This window comes from Typopeltis vanoorti, chromosome 20 (assembly GCF_054136105.1).
Source record: "Typopeltis vanoorti isolate ZY-2024b chromosome 20, IOZ_Tvanoo_1.0, whole genome shotgun sequence".
Lineage (NCBI taxonomy): Eukaryota > Metazoa > Arthropoda > Arachnida > Uropygi > Thelyphonidae > Typopeltis > Typopeltis vanoorti.
In genome coordinates this window covers 7,439,590-7,459,848 of record NC_143568.1, presented here as the reverse complement: position 1 = coordinate 7,459,848, position 20,259 = coordinate 7,439,590, and the positions used below count along the sequence as shown (strand labels likewise).

Genomic DNA, 20,259 nt, shown 5'->3' with positions numbered 1-20,259 from the left:
TATGTTTTATATTCTTAACAAAGGATTCCATTGAGTTTGGTTTAGCTAGTTTTACAGTGTTTCTCTTTCTTACATTTTTCTCAGCATGTATGCTGACTTTCTTGCCAGAAACTTTCAATATGCTTTATTCTTTTCTTTGACTGTTTCTCTGGAATCAGTGAATGTTATTTTCATGGTCTGCAAATGAATATGCAAAGTTTGGTCCTTATTTTCAAATTTTTTTCCCCTCTCTTTTTTGGATATTTGCATATTTGAGTCTACAGTTTGTGTCTGAAGGATTCTCAACTTTAATTCTTTTTAAAATGTTTTTACACACTTTTTTTTTCAATGTGATATTCATTGTTATCCCACTCAGTACTAAATGGTGATCACTTCCTGTTTCAGATCTGTCATATGTTGCTGTCAACAATAACATAGCCAATGAGACTTTTCATATTTCTTGTGTCTTCTCTCCATGTTCTGAAGAGAAATCCAGCAGGTACTTACTGTTATTATTAGCTTTGCTCTCCAAATTTTTCCAGAATATTTCTGCATGGTAATTATTTCCTACTCTGCTGTTCCGATTTCCAACAAGGACCAACTTTTCTTCATGTCAGCTGGCCTCAAAAGAATCTTCTTCCCCCCCCCCCCCCCCTTAGTAGAACCTTCTGTGGGCCATAGGTATGAATAAGTCTCATTGTCCATTTCCTCATTTTAACATTTTCCAACATTGCTCCAATGTTGCCTGCGATATCACTACTTCCTCTTTTCCTTGATCACTTTGCCTGAATATAACATCTTGTATAATATCATCTGTTTTTGTCTTCTCTGTTTCAGTAACACCTTTACAGTATGTTGACCTGGTACTTATTTAATTCTTTTGCTAGTTCCAATATTTTCCATTGATGATTCTTATGTTGATGGTGATAATCTTGAACTCTGCTGATGTTGGAACAAACTCCAACTTGTTTTTTTATTAATAAATAATATTTTTAATAATATTATTTATTAATACTAATTTCTAGCACATAACAACAGTTTTTAATTGGTAAACCACTGACTGCTATATGTACTTTGTAATCCGGTTCCTTTGATTGCTTGTTTCTATACACTGTTATTTTTAGTATGAAATATCTGTACTTTAATTTCATTAAAGTTAATTACTGTCGTTATCGTGTAATTTATTATTTATAATCATGCCACAGGTATCTTTAAAGATTAGAAAGGCATTTCATTGTGTCTTCTTTTCAAACCCACTTTATGCTCTGTCTTCTGGCCTTCGTGATTAGAGTAGCTTAGGGGATCTGCTCTTTTCCTCTCTCTCCCCTCCAATCGCCTTTTTCATCTAACTTCAGATCCTCTCCACAGTTCTGTTGACTATAGTGCTCACCATTCTTCTTCATTCAAGAGACCATGTAGTACTGTGATTCATTCTTCAAGGTCTTTTGTAACCAATGTCTTAAACTCTGATCTTCTCACTATCATCAAATGTGATGAAGATAACTTATTGAATTTCAGTGCTATCAAACACAATTCTGCCTTATTATCCAATTCTTCTTACTTCTTCACCTTACTTTTGATAATGTTCCAGTTTCCATTCATGATAAATTTCCTCTTCTTGGACTGACTTTCACATCCAACTTATAATGGCATAAACATATTACATCCTGCCTCTTCAGCCTCCAAAAAGCTTGTTATTCCTTTTTGTTCAAAATACTACTTCTGCTGTGCTCAATTCCTGACACTTAAGATTTAAAAAAAATCTTAAGTGAAACATTTATAAAAAAATGTTTCACTGAACTGGCCACCACCATTCTTCTCCTCTCCCCCCCTCTAATCAACACAAGCAGCTGCTGGTTATCTTCCTTCATTCCAGCTTCCTCTATTTTTTGATACATCCTTCTCCATATTTTTCATAATGTATATAACATAACACCCACATTTTAAGTAAACTTTTTAATAGATTCCTTGTTTGTTTGTTTTTCCCCTTAACCATTTGCCCACATACATACAGCACTGTAGTGCTATAGGTCTTGTACCTCTCTTGTGTGGAATAAATATATAAAAATAAAAAAAATAGAAACAAGTGTTCTTTTGGATTATTTTACTTTTTCTCTTTTATGTATAGGTGCTTATTCACTTTCAATACGGGACTGGGAATCTCAAAAAGGTGATCATGTAAAGCACTATAAGATCAAGGCATTGGACAATGGTGGATATTTTGTAACTACCCGTAAAACTTTTTCTACTTTACAAGAACTTGTTTCTTATTACACAGGCAAGTATGTTAGATGATGTTATTAGTAGTATTAAATGTGTTTTATACATTAAAAATTTAGCTATTTTTAATAAACAATTTATAAAATTCAAACCGGGAAAAAAAAAAAAGATAAATAAATAGAACAACTTATTGTGTACTTTTCTGTTCAGTTTCTTGTATTACTTCTCTTTTCTATATATTTTTTTCTCTTCCTATTTTGAGTGCCTTCAGCTAATTGGCTAGTCTGCTCTGATGCCTCTGGAGTATAAAAAAAATGTAATGCACTTTTCTAACATTAATTGTTAATATTTTACTAGTTAACTGTTCATGTTGCCGTGGACTCTCTATTTATTTCACTGCATTTCTTTCAAATTATTTGTTATTATTATTATTTTAACACTAACTCTGTCTGTGGTATGCATCATTATAGGAACCTCACTTTGTTCCACTATACCATCACAGGACTGCATGCTCTCAGAGGACAAGGGATAGAAGCCATAGTTCTTACTCTGCTGTTATGTTGAATATGCTGTTAGCTACAACTATGCTATAGAAAAAGTTAACAGCATGGCTGTTATCCTTTAATAAAAGCCTCTGCATTAAATAAATAAATAAAAAAAAAGATAGAGAGAAGCATCTTTTATCTACAGAATCCTTTACTGAAATCGTGTAATATGCAAAAGAAATTGCAATTTAATCTCTGATTCTTTGATGAAAATCACATATAATTTCTTTAAGAACAATATTCTTGTATGATATACTATTTATTCTAATTCTACAAAGTGTTGAAAAACCTCATTTGCAGAGTATTTGCTTAGTACTCTACAGTCAACAAAAAATTAATGTGGTTGCTTTGGTGATTAAATGATGAAGGAAACAAACTTCCTAAAATTATGAGAAATTTTACATCACTCTCTGAATCTCGGTTACTCAAATTGCATGTAGTCGTAGTGAATTGCAAAAAATGTATTGTCTTGACAGGGAGACAAAGAAACAGGTACATTCCTTAGAAAAACTTAAATGCAAAAAAAGTATTGCTTTCCAGCAGACATAATTTCTTGAAAAATTGCAGAGATAACTATAATTCCTGTATTTTTAAGAATTAAAGAAAATATATATTCTGCCAAAGGACGGACACACACACACACACACACACACACACACACACACACACACACACACACACACACACACACACACACTCTCAATGGACAAAACATTAGAGATACCTACCTAATAGCATGTCAGTCCTCCTCTAGTGCAAATAACAGCCTGTACTCTCTGAGCCATTGACTCCACCAGATGCTGGAACGTTGCCAGAGGTAATTCCAGCCTTGCCTGTTGCAGCATTGTCCACAACTGCCCCTTAGATGTTGGTCCCCGGATACATGGATCTGATGTCTTGCTCTATGGCATCCCAGAGAGATTTTATTGAATTCAAATCTTGAGGACCTTGGTCCCAAATGGTCCCAAACTCAGATGGGCATTCTTTGAACCATGCCTGAGTGGTTATGGCCAATGGGGCAGTGCATTGCCCTGCTGAAACAGATCATTGGGTACAGGATACGCTAAGGCTATGAAAATGTGTAACATGAGAGGGGCTCCCCAAACCATCACTGAGCCACCACCTCCTTGAACAGAGCAAACCTTGCACGACAAGGCCATGGGTTCATGCTATCAACACCACACCCTCCTGTCAGCTCAGTACAAATGATAACAGGATTCATCTGACCACATGGCTCTGGTCCACTCAGTTTCGGTTTTGATGGTCCCTACACCAGGAAAGGTGCAGTGCCCAATGATGAGCTGTCCACAGTGGTACATGATTAGGACATCGGCTCCTGCAGCCCATGGTATGTTATATTGTTCACTTGCTGATGCTGCTTGGATCTCCGACATTGAATTTGGATGTGATTTGTGCTGTCATTGCCTGTGGTTGTTCTGTACGAGCCTGGACAGTCTATATTGACCCCAGTCATCAATGGTGTGTGGTTGGCCACCACTACTTGCTCACTGGGTGCTAGTGTAAAATCTTGCACGATAAGTTAATTTAGTTAACTTATCAAGCTCGTTTTTACAAGAGTGTCAAGAAAATACAATGTATTGTGTTTTTCTTCTTTTTTTCTTAAATATAAATTGACTAACTTGTAGAATATTTTTGGTATTACCTATGTAACTATAATGTGAAAAAAAAGCCAGAGAAAAGGAATTATTCTTTATTGAGTCAGAAAACAAAAAGTTTGCAACAGGCACATAAAACAAAGACTCTTGCAAGAGAGAACCCGAGTGATATCATTGCACTGGAGAGATCGCAGACACTTCACAGTCTAAACAAAGAACAAGGAGGAAATAAGAGAAGGGGAGATTATTAGGAGTTCTGAGCTAGAAGTTTCGTGGTTGATACCTCTTGACTTGGAGGGTACTCTCATGATTTATCGTTGGAGCTTCATCGATGGTCTGAAGTTCTCCTGGCAGTTCCTCAAGCATGTCTGCCGATGTATCCTATCCCACAATATAGCAGGGCACATTCCCTGCGATCTCAAGACAATGGACCGGTACCTGATGGACATACGTTGTCGGCGAAATCATGGTCTCCTCAACCACCTACTAGTGTAAACGACAGGTAGCCACCAACTGAGGAGGAAAAAGAGAAAGAAATGTCCAGATCAAGACAGAAACATGAGATATGGAACTTTGTTCTTAGTGAAGGACTGTTATAAAGTAGAAACTGTGAGTAACCACATCATATTGATGTTCTTGAATTATAGATATGTGTAACTGTATGTAATTGTTGAGTAAGAGTTTGTCCTAGTATTATATAATACTAAGTAGTGTGTTAGAATTGCTTGAGGGCACAAATGTATATGTTTTAATTGTATAATGTATTTTCTGGAGTTAGCTATGGTGGGGAGAAACAAGTATTCCCCGCTATTTATCTAGTATGTAAATGTAGTTTTTTTTAGCTAGAATAAAATGTTTTGTTTGAACAACAATTTGATCTAATCATTGCCAATGCATTATTATTGAAAAAAAATTATGGACCTGTGCGTGTTGATTAGATATTGCCACGCCTTGCTTTATGGTTAAGAGAAAATTTATTAAATATTGCCTTTATTTCATTTCTTTAATTTCTCACTCTCTATTACTCTGTCTGATGTCTGACTGGCACAGTCATAAATCAAATTTGTCAGGCTGAAGAATGTGAGAAAGTAAATATACCGCAATTGTATAGTCGGCAATAACTAGAATTAGTCTGCTTTATGTGGTAGGAACAAAGGGCAAGGGCAGGAAGAAAAGGGTGAGCAAAATTTGGAGAAAAGAGCAAAGCTAATAATAATGGCAAATATCTGTTGAATTTCTGCTCAGGACATGGACTGGTTATTACTAACACCATGTTCCAACATAAAAATGTGCACAAATTCACATGGAGAGAAGAGGCAAGGAATAAGAAAAGTCTCATTGACTATGTTATTGTTGATAGTGATGTTTTCTCGCTGGTGCAGAACACCAGAGTGTACAGAGGATTTGAAATTGGAAGCGATCACTATTTAGTCTTGAGCAGGATAAAATTGAATTTCATATTGAAAAGAAAAACATGTAAGAAAGTTTTAAAGTGAATCAAAGTTGAGCAGCTCTCAGATGTGAACTGTAGACTAAAATACACAAAGATTATTGAAGGAAAAATGAAAGAGTTTGAGAACAGGAACCAAACCTTGGAGATTCAGTGGCAAGCCTTGTAGAAAACCCTGATTGATTCAGCCAGAGAGGCATTGGTCAGGTTGTCTGCAAGATTAGAAAAATCTGAACTCCATGGTGGACACAGGAAGTTAAAGAGGCAGTGAAGGAAAAGAAGAAGCATATCAAAAGTTCCTGGCAAACAAGTCAGCTTTTGCTCTTAGGGAATACAGAGACAAATGTAAGAAAGCGAAACACTGTGTAAAACTAGCTAAACAAAAGTCATGGGAGGACTTTGGCAAGAACATAGAAAATAAATATCAAGAAGGTGGCAAAATATTCTGGAGGTTGTTGAAGAAACGTAGGAATGGAGGTAAGAGTGCTGTAAAAAGAGTTAGAGATGATAAAGGTGACATGAAAACGGGAGAAAAAGATATCCTTGAAGTATGGAGTAATTACTTTGAAAAACCTAAATGAAACAAGCAGTGATGACAGCAGACTGATAAAAAAAACACTGACCAGGCATGCAGTCAGGAATACATATCCATACTTGAAGCAGAAAAAGCCATCAAAGGCTTGAAATGTGGAAAGGCAGCAGGAGTAGATGATATTAGACCAGAAATGCTGAAGTATGGTGGTATAAAAGTCTTACAGTGGCTGCGTAGTTCAGAAAGCCTGAACAGAGGGACGAATTCCCGATGATTGGAGTAGAGCTCTCATTGTACCCATATATAAAAAGGGAAATCAAACTGAATGTGAGAATTACAGAGGTATTTCCCTACTGAGTGTTCCTGGCAAGATCTATGCAAGTATATTTGAGAAACGGTTGAGAAGAATTGTGGAAGAAAAGCTTGGTGAAGAACAAGCTGGATTCAGGCCAAATAGAGACTGTCAGGATCAGATCTTCACTTCACAACAAATAGTTGAGAAAGCATGGGAATATAACAAAGATCTGTATTTAAGTTTTGTCGATTTGGAAAAGGCATATGACAAGGTGCCTAGAGAGAAGCTATTCAATATGCTACAGTTATATGGTGTCAATGGGGCATTATATCAAGCAATACTTAGTCTTTATTTGAGTTGTAAGTCAGCAGTTAGAATTGAAGGAAGTACAGGAAGATGGTTAAATCTGGTGTGAGACAAGGATGTACATTATCCCCTCTGTTATTCATTATCTATATGGATCACATTATGAAGGAAAGTGGTATTAAACATGATATCAGAATTGGAGATGTTAATGTCATCTCTTTGCTTTATGCAGATGATGTTATGCTTCTAAATAAATCCACTACAAGTCTGCAAGATTTTCTGACTAAATTGAATAACTGTTGTAATAGATATGGTATGAAGGTCAGCAATAAAAAGACAAAGACAATGAAAATAGGCAGAATCATTGAAAATGTCAACTGTGTTGTGAATGGAGAACCTGTGGAACAAGTAAAACATTTCAGTTACTTAGGCACGATTTTTACTGAAGATGGTAAATTAAATATAGAAATAGACAACAGAATCAGCAAAGCTGGTATGGTAGGAAGTCAATTGAATAAATTCATATGGAATAAGAGAGAAATTAGTTGGAACACTAAATAATCTGTATACAAAACAGTGTTCAATCCAGTTTTAACTTATTGATCTGAGAGCTGGGTCAGAAGTAAAACACTTGACCAAAGACTTGAGACTGCAGATATGAGACTCCTGAGAAAGATTAGGGACATGAACAGATGGCATCAATGGGAATACCCCTTGGATATTAGGAAAGAACTTGACATTGTCAGCATCCAGGAATGCATTAGGAGAGCTAATCTCAGGTGGTATGGTCACTTAAACAGAATGGGCAAAGAAAGATGAGCAAAACAAGTGTTCTTCACCAGGTTGGCAGCAAAACGATCCAGAGGAAGACCAAGATATAGGTGGATTGATATGATACAAAGTGCCTTAGACGATAGAAATATAAGATCTGATAATGTTGGAGTCTTGACATGTAACAGACTGATTTGAAGGAAAATTGTAGATAGGAAGTTAGTAATGATGTAATTTTTTTCATGTAGTATTATCACATCCTGTACACCCCTTGAGGGTACATGGCAGGAATTTAATGATGATGATGATGAGCTTTGTGAACTTAACATATCATAAATATAATAATAATTGAAGCACGAGTACAATAAAAAATTTACAATGGCATAGTTTAATGAATAACATATTTTACACTAGTACATCCATTGATGGTATACTCGCAGTTGACCCCTCAAGAACCCTAGGTTCTTACCACTTAGGAGATAGAATGACCCATCTGTCTTGCACCGATAATGTCATTGATTGCAATACATTGTTGAGAAGCCCTGATGTCTACCTATTTACTGTCTGCATTCAGTTTGGGTAGTATGTTTCACTCTCTGCGGGGTATGCCATTGTCAACTTCCCATCACCTCTATCTCTATTGTTTTGTCCATTCACTATAGAATCACAAGTTTTGCTCTTTTGCAAGCTGAAATACAAAAAGCTAGATCATACTTATTCTCAGCTGAGCAAAAAAAACACATTACCTACATTTTACTCTGGCTAATTCAATATCCCCAGATACAGAATGTCGTCGATAGCATACATTCTAAGAAGGTCGCAAGAATAAACCGAGATTGCAAATATAGATTGTCATAAAAATTAAAGCATTTATACAACGGAGTTCACAAAAACTGAACCTTTCAGAATTCTAATAAATTTGTATTAAATTTTTCAAAATGTAATCTTACTAATATAGAAGTTTCAGTTTTAAAAAAAGACTTTAATTTATGCCATCACTCCAAGACACATACCAAAAGTAGACATTATGACCAGTGTTGAAAAAGCTGCTAAGTTTCTGTCATCTCATGATGAGGCATTATCCAGATTACTTAATGCTTCAGATTACTTAATGCTTTGGCATGTGACTGTTTGATAAAATATTACATGCCAAAAAATAATTTCACAGCTTTAGACAAAGAAGCTTTGAGAAGTTTACATAACAATGCTGAAATCGTTATACTTAAGCATATAAAGGGAATTCAGCAGTTGTTTTAAATAGTGCTGACTATGACATCAAGATCACTTCAACATATTTGGAAATGGACCATGATTCCACTAGGTCATCACACTTAAAAATGAATGATCTAATCTCCAGTATTTTTGAATTTACAGAAGACCTTAAAAAAACAACTGAAATTCACACATTCGATCACTCCGAGCTGAGATTATATGGCACGCCCAAAGTTCATAAGACAGACACCCCTCTACATCCAATAGTTGATGGCAGAAGCTTGGTCGATTGGTAGAGCCTCTGCTACTAATGGCTCAGTTAAGTAAGTTTGAGCGTGGTTAGTAGTTGGAAGGGGACCAGTCGTTCGATGCTGTCGGCACACTCTCCCTCGATGAGTCTTTGGACTCCCTGGAGGTGTCAAAATAATAATAATAATAATAATAATAAAACATATCCTCTCTCGAAACACTTATCTAACCCTTCTCAAGCCATATAGAGCATATACGTTCCTATTTAAAAAATCAATACATTTTGTAGATAAACATTCAAATTTCCCCATCAGATATGTTAGCCAATTTTGATGTAGTCTGGACATCAACATTTCTCTTCAAACATTGCCTAAAATCTTCATTCACAGAGGAAAATTTTATTACCGAATATATGGTCTTGCAATGGGTTTACCTTTATTGCCTCTGAACGCCAACTTATAATGGAAAAAAAAAAATTTGAAGAATCAGCTATAGAATAAGCAACTTAAAACCATATGTGTGGTGGAGATATGTGGATGACATCTTTATCATCTGGAAACGCACCCACAACGACCTGGAAGATTTTCTATATTTTCTGAATAATCGACATCTGAAAATAAAATTCACATTAATAGTAGAAAAGAATGGAAAATTATCATTCCTAGACATCCTTGTCAAAAACAACATTGCTGGAGGATTATCGCACAGGCAGGTACCTATAAGCAAGCTCCTTCCATCACCCTTAACAAAAATTAGGTATAATCAAAACCTTGAAAAATAGAGCTTTAAACATACTCAAAAATGATGACATGAAAACAAGAACTTCAAATCCTATTTCATCAGTTCCTCCAAAATCGATACTTGAAAAGGATACTAAAGATACTTTATTTTTTTGATGAACTCTCCTGTGTGATAATCTAGAAATCAATTACAAAGGCACGGTAATTAATATCTGTTTCACACGTTGACACTGTATCAAGAAAGTAACCAAAATATTAAAGGCAGTCAACATCGGAACAGCCTTCAAATCAGCCAGCGCCTTACAAAGCTTTCTATGCCCCCCCCCCCCAAGAGAAAGTTCCATTTCATAAACGTCTAGGCGTATATGAGATTCCATGCCTCTTGTGGAATGATATATATGTAGGAGAAGTTTCGAAATCCACAAGAACAAATGTATAGGCAATATTGAAAACAAACAGTAAGAAAAAGTGGACTCATAGTGTACATCTTCAAAGACCATCACACGGTAAATTGGCAAGCATCTTCCATGCCCTACTTAGAAGAGAATTACTTCAACAAGTTGTTCAAGGAGTCCTCCGAGGTCATGGACTCAAAAAGCATACTAAATAGAAATCAAGGAATGATCCTTTGACATCTGGAAGTCGTTAATTAACATACGTAACAATAAAGACTTCTCCTGTGCCAGCAATCATATAGAGTTTACACAACAATGGAGAGACTGCAAGCGACATGGTTAATGATGCTTGTGATTAAACTATCATTCCAGTGTTTTCAAACTTATAGACATTAACTGCTGTTGGAAAACATTTTTTTTTCCTTTTATTTATGTTAAGCAATTTCCTAATGATGCTGTTAGCCATATAGACAGTGAAACATGTAGATGAAATACATCTAGTATAAATAAACAATTCTATACGAGTTAAAAACCTGATAATTATCAATCAAGCAAATCTATTCATAGTGAATCACAAAAAAAAAAAAAAAATGTGCATTTTTTGTTTCATGCCATATACCAAGTTGACCTTCTTGTTGAAATTATATTTTTTTCTATTAAAAAATAATAAGCTTTGTTGGCTGTTAACATCTCTGTGATGTTCCAGAATTCTGCTGGTTTTGATGCTGCTAATTCTATGCACATGGAGAAATATAGTAATAAATTTTTTTATAGTTCTAATCCTAATCTGGTAGCTGTTTCTTTTAACTGTGCCACATCTGTTCTTTTATAAATCATCTGCTTTGGCTGAATCAAATGCTTGTTTAAGTCTAATGAACTTGGTATAATATCTTTACATCAAAAGAAAAGTCATTCTGCAGATGAAGTACCTTTTGTTTGATGTGTAATTTCTCTAGATCATAAAAACTCATCTTGAATTTCTAAATGGTGCCTAATATTTCTATAGTTTAATAAATGTTCATCTGACTTCTGGCATGTCAACCCTTTTTTCCCCCTGAAATTGTTAGTCTTTTCAGACATTGCATGGAAAATTCATTCTTTACATTTCAGGATAAATATTGGAAACAGGAACAAGGACTCACAACGAGCTGACAAATTTTGAAAAGAATGCTATTGAAAAATATCATAAACTAAAAACGTGGCTGTATTATGTTAATCTTCTTCTTCTTAAGGTGCCATTTTCTATCGAAGGTCAGCAACCATTTTAGCGTACCAACTGCGTTCTTGCACTGATATGAGTAGTTGTACTCTACTCTTTCCTGTCAATCCACATCTTGATGTTGTCAAACCAAGATATTCTTTTTCTTCCTCTAACTCATAGGTTTCCAAACCTTTTTTGAGCCACCGCCCACTTTGCAAGACATAAATTTTGTAATGCCCCCCCCCCCCCCATTATAACAGTTTTCTTCGTTCAAATATATGCTTCATCTTGAACACAGTTATTGCTATACTGATTTTGGTGAAACGCAGCCCATATGTAAAAATTGTAAAATGTATGCTCGAATAACATTATGCACAGTTTCATACAATGGTTTGAATATGAAAATGTGGAATACAATTAAGAGATTGCATTGCATTAGTAAGAATCTTATTGTAATAATTAAAACATCATTAAATATATTACAAAATTACACAAGATATAAACAACAAACCTACAAAGCATAATCACAGAAAACAGTATAATAAGTTTCGAATAATATTTGATTTGTTGTTTTCCCTCTAGTTAGCAATATAAGTTAGTGCTAACTAAAATTTACGATTTTATTTCTTTCTTGCCATTATTATTTTTACTCGTAATATTAAATTATATAAAATTCGGTTTATTTTTGTATAAATCAAATTAGAAAAGTGGTTTTATATATTTTATATATATTTTGAAATGAAATATAACGAATATATTTTCTACTGTAAACATAACCTATTATACACACATATATATATACATGCTCTATTTTCTCATTGACATTGAAAATTGACATCTATTTCTATCTGACATGGTAAATTTTCAAATGATTAAATAATTGAAATAGAAAATTGATTACAAAAATTGATCGTGTAAGACGGGCATAAGATGAATTAAAATGCAATATTTAAATTTTAAATTATTATCTAATCGCAAAATCACGAAAATAATTAATTTTTAAATATATATTATTCAAAATATATATTTAAATATATATTTTCTGATCCCACTATAGCCCCCCTTAAAAGGCTTCAGCACCCACTGGGGGGCAGTACCACCCACTTTGGGAACCTATGCTCTAGTTCCTTTGCCATCAATTCTTCCTACCAAAAATGATTTGTAGAAGCTGATATTTGCCGTTTCTCATGATGTGGCCAAGATATGTTTAATATTTCCTGATTGTTTGTATGAGATCTTTGGCTTTGCAAATGGATTTTAAGATATCTTCATTGGTTATTTCTCCATGATATCTTTAGCATTCGTCTATATAGCCACATCTCAAAGGCTTCAGTTTTCTTGATGGTCACCGTCTTCAATGTCCATTTCTCAACTCCACAGAGCAAAATGGACCAGATGTAACATTTCAGCATTCTGCATCTGACTCCTATATTTAGATCTTTATTGCAGAATAATGTTCTCATTTTCATGAAAGACTGCCTCACATCTTCAATCCTTGTCTTTATATCTATTTAGGATCCCACCTTTCATTAAGCCAGCAACCAAGATATTTATACCTTGACATTTGATCGATAGTTTTCCCATTGAGTGTCAGTTTCGTTGATGAGGTTGGATATTTGCTGATGACTATGTATTTTATCTTGCTGATGTTTATATTTATTCCCATTCTTTGGCTTTCTGTGTATACTGTCAATGAGTTTTTGGAGGTTCCATGATGTTATCTGTAATTAGCACGCTGTCATCTGCTTATTGTAGGTTGTTGATTCCCTCTGGATATTGCAATGACTTTTTAAAGAATACCTCAGAGTACATGATGAACAAGACACATCCTTGTCTCACTCCTCTTTTGATGTTAATATCACTGGTGGTAATGCTGTCTTATTGAATGTTAATAACGTAACACGTATATAACCAACAGTAATAAACTTTAATGAATTAAAGGTACAAATATTTTGAACGGAAAGTAACAGTACATCATCAGTGTAGAACAAATAGTTAAAGAAATGAAATACAAAGTACAGAACAGTCGGTGGATTACCAAATAAAATGTTGCCGCCTGCCACAAAATTACTATTAATAAAATATTATTAAATAATTCTTAAAAATTATTTCATTGATGGTTATGTGAGATAAGAATCTCCCAAACTTTTGGGAGAGAGACAGTCATTTCGATTCAAATTTGGCCGATGTAAAAGGGCTTTGCAACTTTCTTTGAAAAGGCGTTCATATTTAAACTTGCATCTATGGAGAAGAGACAAGCTTTATCCCACTGGATATTATGTTTAGTGTTAATACTTTTTAATTCATTAAAGTTTATTACTGTTGGTTATATATGTGTTAAGTTATTAATTTTAATTATGCCACAGGTACCTTTAAAGATTTATCTTATTGAATGGTAGCTGATTATTAATATTAATGATTATTCTTTATTAATCTTATGTCTTTTTCATCTAGCCCTATTTGTTAAAGGACTTCTATTAAGTTAGCTTGTCTGACCTTGTTGAAAGCTTTTTCAAAATCTATGAAATACATAAAGACAGTTTTCTTTTTTTCTCTGCATTTTTGGGCACAGAAAAGGGCCTCTCTAGTACCAAAACCATTCTGAGAGCCAAACTGCGTTTCACTCAGAGTTTCTTCACTTTTTCTACAGATCTGATTCTGATTACTTTCACAAATATTTTTAATGCTTAGCTCATTAGACTAATAAGTCTGAAGTCGCTACAAGATTTCGCTTAGAGTTTCTTTGGGATAGTGATAAATGTTGATTTGAGCCATTTGAACCAGATAACCTCAAGAAGCTTGATGTTATCTGGTTCTATTAATTTTAAAAATTCTGTTTGCACACCATCTGGTCCACTGGCTTTTCCTGTTTTACCTTATCTTATAGAATTCTCTATTTCACATTTCAGAATTGCTGGGTTCTTGAATGTTATTTTTTATATTTAAAGGCTTCTGTCTAGTATTATTGAAGAGTTCTGTTATACATTTTATTCAAATCTGTGCTTTATTCTCTTCTAGAACTATTTTTCTGCTTTTGTCTCTTAGAGACACTACTTGCTTTTTTCTGAATTTTCTAGAAATTTTGTTGCTTTTCTTGTACAGATTAAAATAGTCAATCTCAGTCAATAGCAGTTCAATCTCAGTACATAAATTTTTCATCCAATTTTCTTTTGCTTCCTTTATTTTTTTCTTGATGATGTTATGTGTTTCTGTATATTTGGCTAGGTCTTTGTTTTTGTACATTCTTCATGTATCAATAAGAGAAAGAATATCATTTGTCATCCATTCCTGTCGTTTTACATTATTCACATAACCCACTTCTTCAATACCTGTTGTTACGATGGCATTCTTTAAACTGTTCCAAAGAGATTCAACACTTTTACTTTCTTCCATGTTAATCTGTTGTAATCAAGTTAAGTTGTGTCTTGGCTCTTTTATTTATCTTCGGATCTTAGTTTTTCTCCATCAATTCCCCCCCCCCCTCCTTTTGTGATTTTTTTGGCTGATTTTAATCTAAGACGTATTTCTATGACCATGGAATTGTTGTCTGATGAGACATCTGCTCCAGGATAAGTCTTTGCACTCTTTATACAATGTGGAATCTTTTATTTATCAGTATTAGTCAATTTGATTTTTGACAATGTTATGATAGCTATCTTGAGGCACTTTCCAAATGTATAGTCTTCTGGGTGGAAGTTTAAAGCAGGAGTTTGCAATTGTAAGATCTTCCTGACAGAATGGGACAAGGCAGTCTCCTCGTTCATTTCTGGCACCTAACCCATGCTTTCCAACAATTTTCTTTCTTAGGATTTTAATCTCCTTTAACTGTTCATAAAACTCTTCAACTTCTTCACTTGTTGGTAATTAGTTTACGGAATTAACAACGCAAATGAAGTATATTAATTAAAGGTAACTTTAACGAATCACTTCTATATTTCGGCAACGTCACATTGCCATCTTCAGGAACATAAAGATATGGTATGTGCACTCAGGAACTAACACAAAGCAAATGAGGAAGAAAGCAAGAAACTAATATTGTTCCTAAAGTCCTAATGGTGCCCTCTTGCGGGCTAATTTGGTAGTCTTGGCAGTTGGGCTGAAGTTCTCATAATGAAAGTCTCCCAAATTTGGGGCAGTTTCATGCACCCAAATTTGTTGAGGTTAGGAACGTTTTTTAGAGCTGCTGAAGATTCTTTGAATAATATTTCGTATTTAAACTTGCTGCGATGAATTATTTTTGTTTTCTTCCAACGAATTTTATGGTGGGTATCCAAGGCATGGTCTGCCAGCCCAGAGCGGCTGTACTGGTGAAACCGGATGTAGTCTTGGTGTTCTGAAATCCTGATATTTGTTGTTCTGCCTGTTTGGCCAAAGTAGGACAATTTGCAGCTGCAAGGGACCTGGTATACACCAGGTAGGTCTAGGGGAAGTGGTTGGTCTTTCATAGAGCGGATAAGGGATGCCAACATTTTGTATGGTCTGTAACAGGAAGTAAGGTCATATTTTAATGTTCATATTTAATGTTCATATTCATATTTCGTTGGAAGAAAACAAAAATAATTCATCGCAGCAAGTTTAAATACGAAAGATTATTCAAAGAATCTTCAGCAGCTCTAAAAAACGTTCCTAACCTCAACAAATTTGGGTGCATGAAACTGCCCCAAATTTGGGAGACTTTCATTATGAGAACTTCAGCCCAACTGCCAAGACTACCAAATTAGCCCGCAAGAGGGAACCATTAGGACTTTATGAACAATATTAGTTTCTTGCTTTCTTCCTCATTTGCTTTGTGTTAGTTCCTGAGTGCACATACCATATCTTTATGTTCCTGAAGATGGCAATGTGACGTTGCCGAAATATAGAAGTGATTCATTAAAGTTACCTTTAATTAATATACTTCATTTGCGTTGTTAATTCCGTAAACTAATTACCAGTTATGTCTAACCAACGTATAAGCCTTGCTACTAGAATTCTTCACTTGTGTCAGCTGTGGATGCATAAGCTTGGATGATATTTTTAACAGGATTTCCCTTAAGTTGTAATAGCATTATCCTTTCAGAAAATGGGATCCAATTTATTACTAATTTATTGATTTCCTTCATCTACTATTACAGGAAAAGTTAGTCCTTGTTAGGGATCTAAATAACAGAGCAGGAAATGATTGTCAGACATACAAAAATATTTTGGGAAAATTTGGAGAAAAGAGCAAAGCTAATAATAATGGCAAATACCTGTTGGATTTCTGCTCAGGACATGAGCTGGTTATTACTAACACCATGTTCCAACATAAAAATGTGCACAAATTCACATGGAGAGAAGAGGCAAGGAATAAGAAAAGTCTCATTGACTATGTTATTGTTGATAGTGATGTTTTCTCCCTGGTGCAGGACACCAGAGTGTACATAGGATTCAAAATTGGAAGTGATCACTATTTAGTCTTGAGCAGGATAAAATTGAATTTCATATTGAAAAGAATGAAATGTAAGAAAGTTTTAAAGTGAATCAAAGTTGAGCAGCTCTCAGATATGAACTGTAGACTAAAACACACAAAGATCATTGAAGAAAAAATGAAAGAGTTTGAGAACAGGAACCAAAATCTTGCCACTGAATCACTTGGAGATTCAGTGGCAAGGCATGAAGAAAACCCTGATTGATTCAGCCAGAGAGGCATTGGTCAGGTTGTCTGCAAGATTAGAAAAATCTGAACTCCATGGTGGACACAGGAAGTTAAAGAGGCAGTGAAGGAAAAGAAGAAAGCATATCAAAAGTTCCTGGCAAACAAGTCAGCTTTTGCTCTTAGAGAATACAGAGACAAATGTAAGAAAGCGAAACACTGTGTAAAACTAGCTAAACAAAAGTCATGGGATGACTTTGGGAAGAACATAGAAAATAAATATCAAGAAGGTGGCAAAATATTCTGGAGGTTGTTGAAGAAGCGTAGGAATGGAGGAAAGAGTGCTGTAAAAGGAGTTAGAGATGATAGAGGTGACTTGAAAACGAGAGAAAAAGATTTCCTTGAAGTATGGAGTAATTACTTTGAAAAATTGCTAAATGAAACAAGGAGTGATAGCACAGTGGTAACAAACACTCAACAGGATTACATATCCATTCTTCAAGTAGAAAAGCCATCAAAGGCTTGAAATGTGGAAAGGGCAGCAGGAGTAAATGATATTCGACCAGAAATGCTGAAGTATGGTGGTATAAAAGTCTTACAGTGGCTACACTGCATAGTTCAGAAGGCCTGGACAGAGGGACGAATTCCTGGTGATTGGAGTAGAGCTCTCATAGTACCCATATGTAAAAAGGGAAATAAAACTCCTGTCCTGTCAGGTGTCTTCTCCTTCCAGGAGATTGACTACCATGTGTCTCCACCATGTTCTATTTTGCACCCCTCTGCTGCTTTCCTCATATGAGAGATAGGTCCAGTCTTCTATATTTTTCATCCACTCCAGTCTTTGTCTTCCTCTCCTTCTCTTTTCCTCAATAGTTCCTTTGAGAAGTGTCCTTTGTAGGCAGTTAATATCTCAGAATATGTCCAAAATAGCTGACTTTTCTCTTTTTAATTTCTTTCATCAGGCTCCTGTTTACGCTTGCCATCTCAAGTACCTCTTCATTTGTCTTTTTGCCTTTCCATGATATCCTCATAATTCTTCACAGCATCACATTTCAAATGCCTCTAGTTTTTTCACGCTCAGATTGGAAAGTGTCCATGTCTGTACTCCCTATAATAATCTGGACCATGTGTAGCATTTGGAGATTCTTAGTCTTGTTTTCAGATGTAATTCTTTAGATGTTAATAGATTTTTCATACTGTTGAAAGTTGACTTTGCAATTTCAATCCTTTTTTCTAATTTCATCTTCTGTCCTGCCATTCTCTGTGATCAAGTGTCCGAGGTATATGTATGTTTGCACCTGTTCTAATTTATTTCCTTTTATATTGATGCACATTTTTGGTATTTCCTTTTCTCTTGAATTATCATGATTTTTGTCTTTTTTAAGTTGAAACTGAGGTTAAACTGTTCGCTATACTCGAGGGTTTCATCTATAAGAGTCTTGAGGTCATATTTGTTTTCAGCTAGAAGAACCGTGTCATTTGCATATCTTAGGTTATTAATATTTCTGCCCCTACAGTGATTCCTTTGAGGTTACTAATTTTATTTTAATATTTCTTCTGTGTACAGGTTAAAGAGAATCGGAGAAAAGACAGCCTTGTCTCATACCTTTCTGAACTGGGAATTCTTCTGAGGTCTCTATTTATTCTCAAAGATGCAGTCTGTTCCAAAGATTAGCCATTAGCCTAACATCTTTTCCATCCATGCCTATTTTTGAAAGGATTTTAATTAATTGTTCATGTTGAACATTGTCGAATGCCTTTTTGTAATCTATGATGCAGAGGTACATATCTTTTTGTTTTTCTAGATATCTTTCTATGATGGTTCTGATATTGAAAATATCTTCTCTTTTACTTATATTTTCCTTGAAGCTACTTTGTGTATCATTTATTTTTATGTTTATTTTTCTTTCAAGAATAACGTATAGGAGGACTTTTGATACTTGACTGATGAGGCTGATTGTCCTGAACTCTTCACATCTTGTAGCTTTTGTTTTTTTTTGAGAATTGGAATGAAAATTGAGTGATTAATATCTTTGGGTAGATATCCAGTCTCGTATATTTTATTGCATAATTTTGTTAGAAATTTCAGTCCTCTTTCATCGAGAACCCTCAACCATTCTTCCAAGATATTATCTATTCCTGCAGCCTTTATGTAGTTTTAGTTTTCTGATTTTCTAGTTTTCTGACGGTGTTTTCAACTTCACCGAGTAAAATGGGTGGTCCTTCTAAATCAGTCTATTCAGGAATATTATTTCATTATTGTTTGTATAATTTCCTTGTGTATTCAATCCATCTTTTTGTGATTTCTTTTTTATCCATTAGAATATGGTCTCTAATGACACTTGCATGATTTACTGTGTTTGTCCTGCTTGTCATTTCTCTGATCTCAGTTCTCTGCTTCTGTATTTTCTATCAAGGTTTTCTATGTCTATACATTTATTCTTAATCCATTCCTCTTTGGCTTTCCTGCATTCTTTTTGTATTTTTTTATTCATACTTTTATATTCAGGTTTGTTCTTTTTCTTTGTTCCATCAACTTTAGTATTTTTTTTTATTTATCCAAGGTTTATTCCTTTTTAATTGTGGAACAAAGTGTATTTTTGGCTGCTTCATTGATGCTTTTCTTGAATGTTTGCCAGTTCGTGTTAATTACATCAATTGGTGTTCTATTTTCTGTGCGAGTTGTGGTGTCAGACTTGTTAAGGGATTTTGTGAATTCTTTTATGAAGCAGTCTTTAACTTCTTGGTTGTTAAGTGAGTCTGAATTATAAGTTTCTCTTATGAATGGTTGGCTTGGTATCTTAAGTTTTATTTTGATTTTTGCAATCACTGGGTTGTGGTCCGATCCTATGTCTGCTCCAGGATATGTTCTTGTTTGTGTTATTGTATTTTGGAATCTTTGCTTATTATTATATAGTCGATTTGGTTTCTATAGATGTCCCCAGTGCTTTTCCATGTATATAGTCTTCTGGGAGGATGTTTAAATAGTATGTTGGCAATTATTAGGTCATTAGTTTCACAGAATTGAATTAATCTTTCACCTGTTTCACTTCTGATTTCAAGCTCTTAATTTCACATGCAAAATGAGATTTTTTCTGAGCCCACTTTTGAATTTAGGTCACTCATCTTCATAA

The 20,259-nt window shown here is 34.6% G+C and overlaps 1 protein-coding gene across 1 annotated transcript in view; it reads left to right on the top strand.

Moving 5' to 3' along the window:
• Positions 1–20,259, top strand: part of LOC150095215 (tyrosine-protein kinase Fyn-like) — a 269,513-nt gene that overhangs the window by 136,382 nt on the left and 112,872 nt on the right. The window contains exon 8 of the mRNA XM_090410832.1: positions 2,108–2,257. Within this exon, the coding sequence (XP_090266958.1) occupies positions 2,108–2,257 (150 nt within the window). The remainder of the gene's footprint in view (positions 1–2,107; positions 2,258–20,259) is intronic.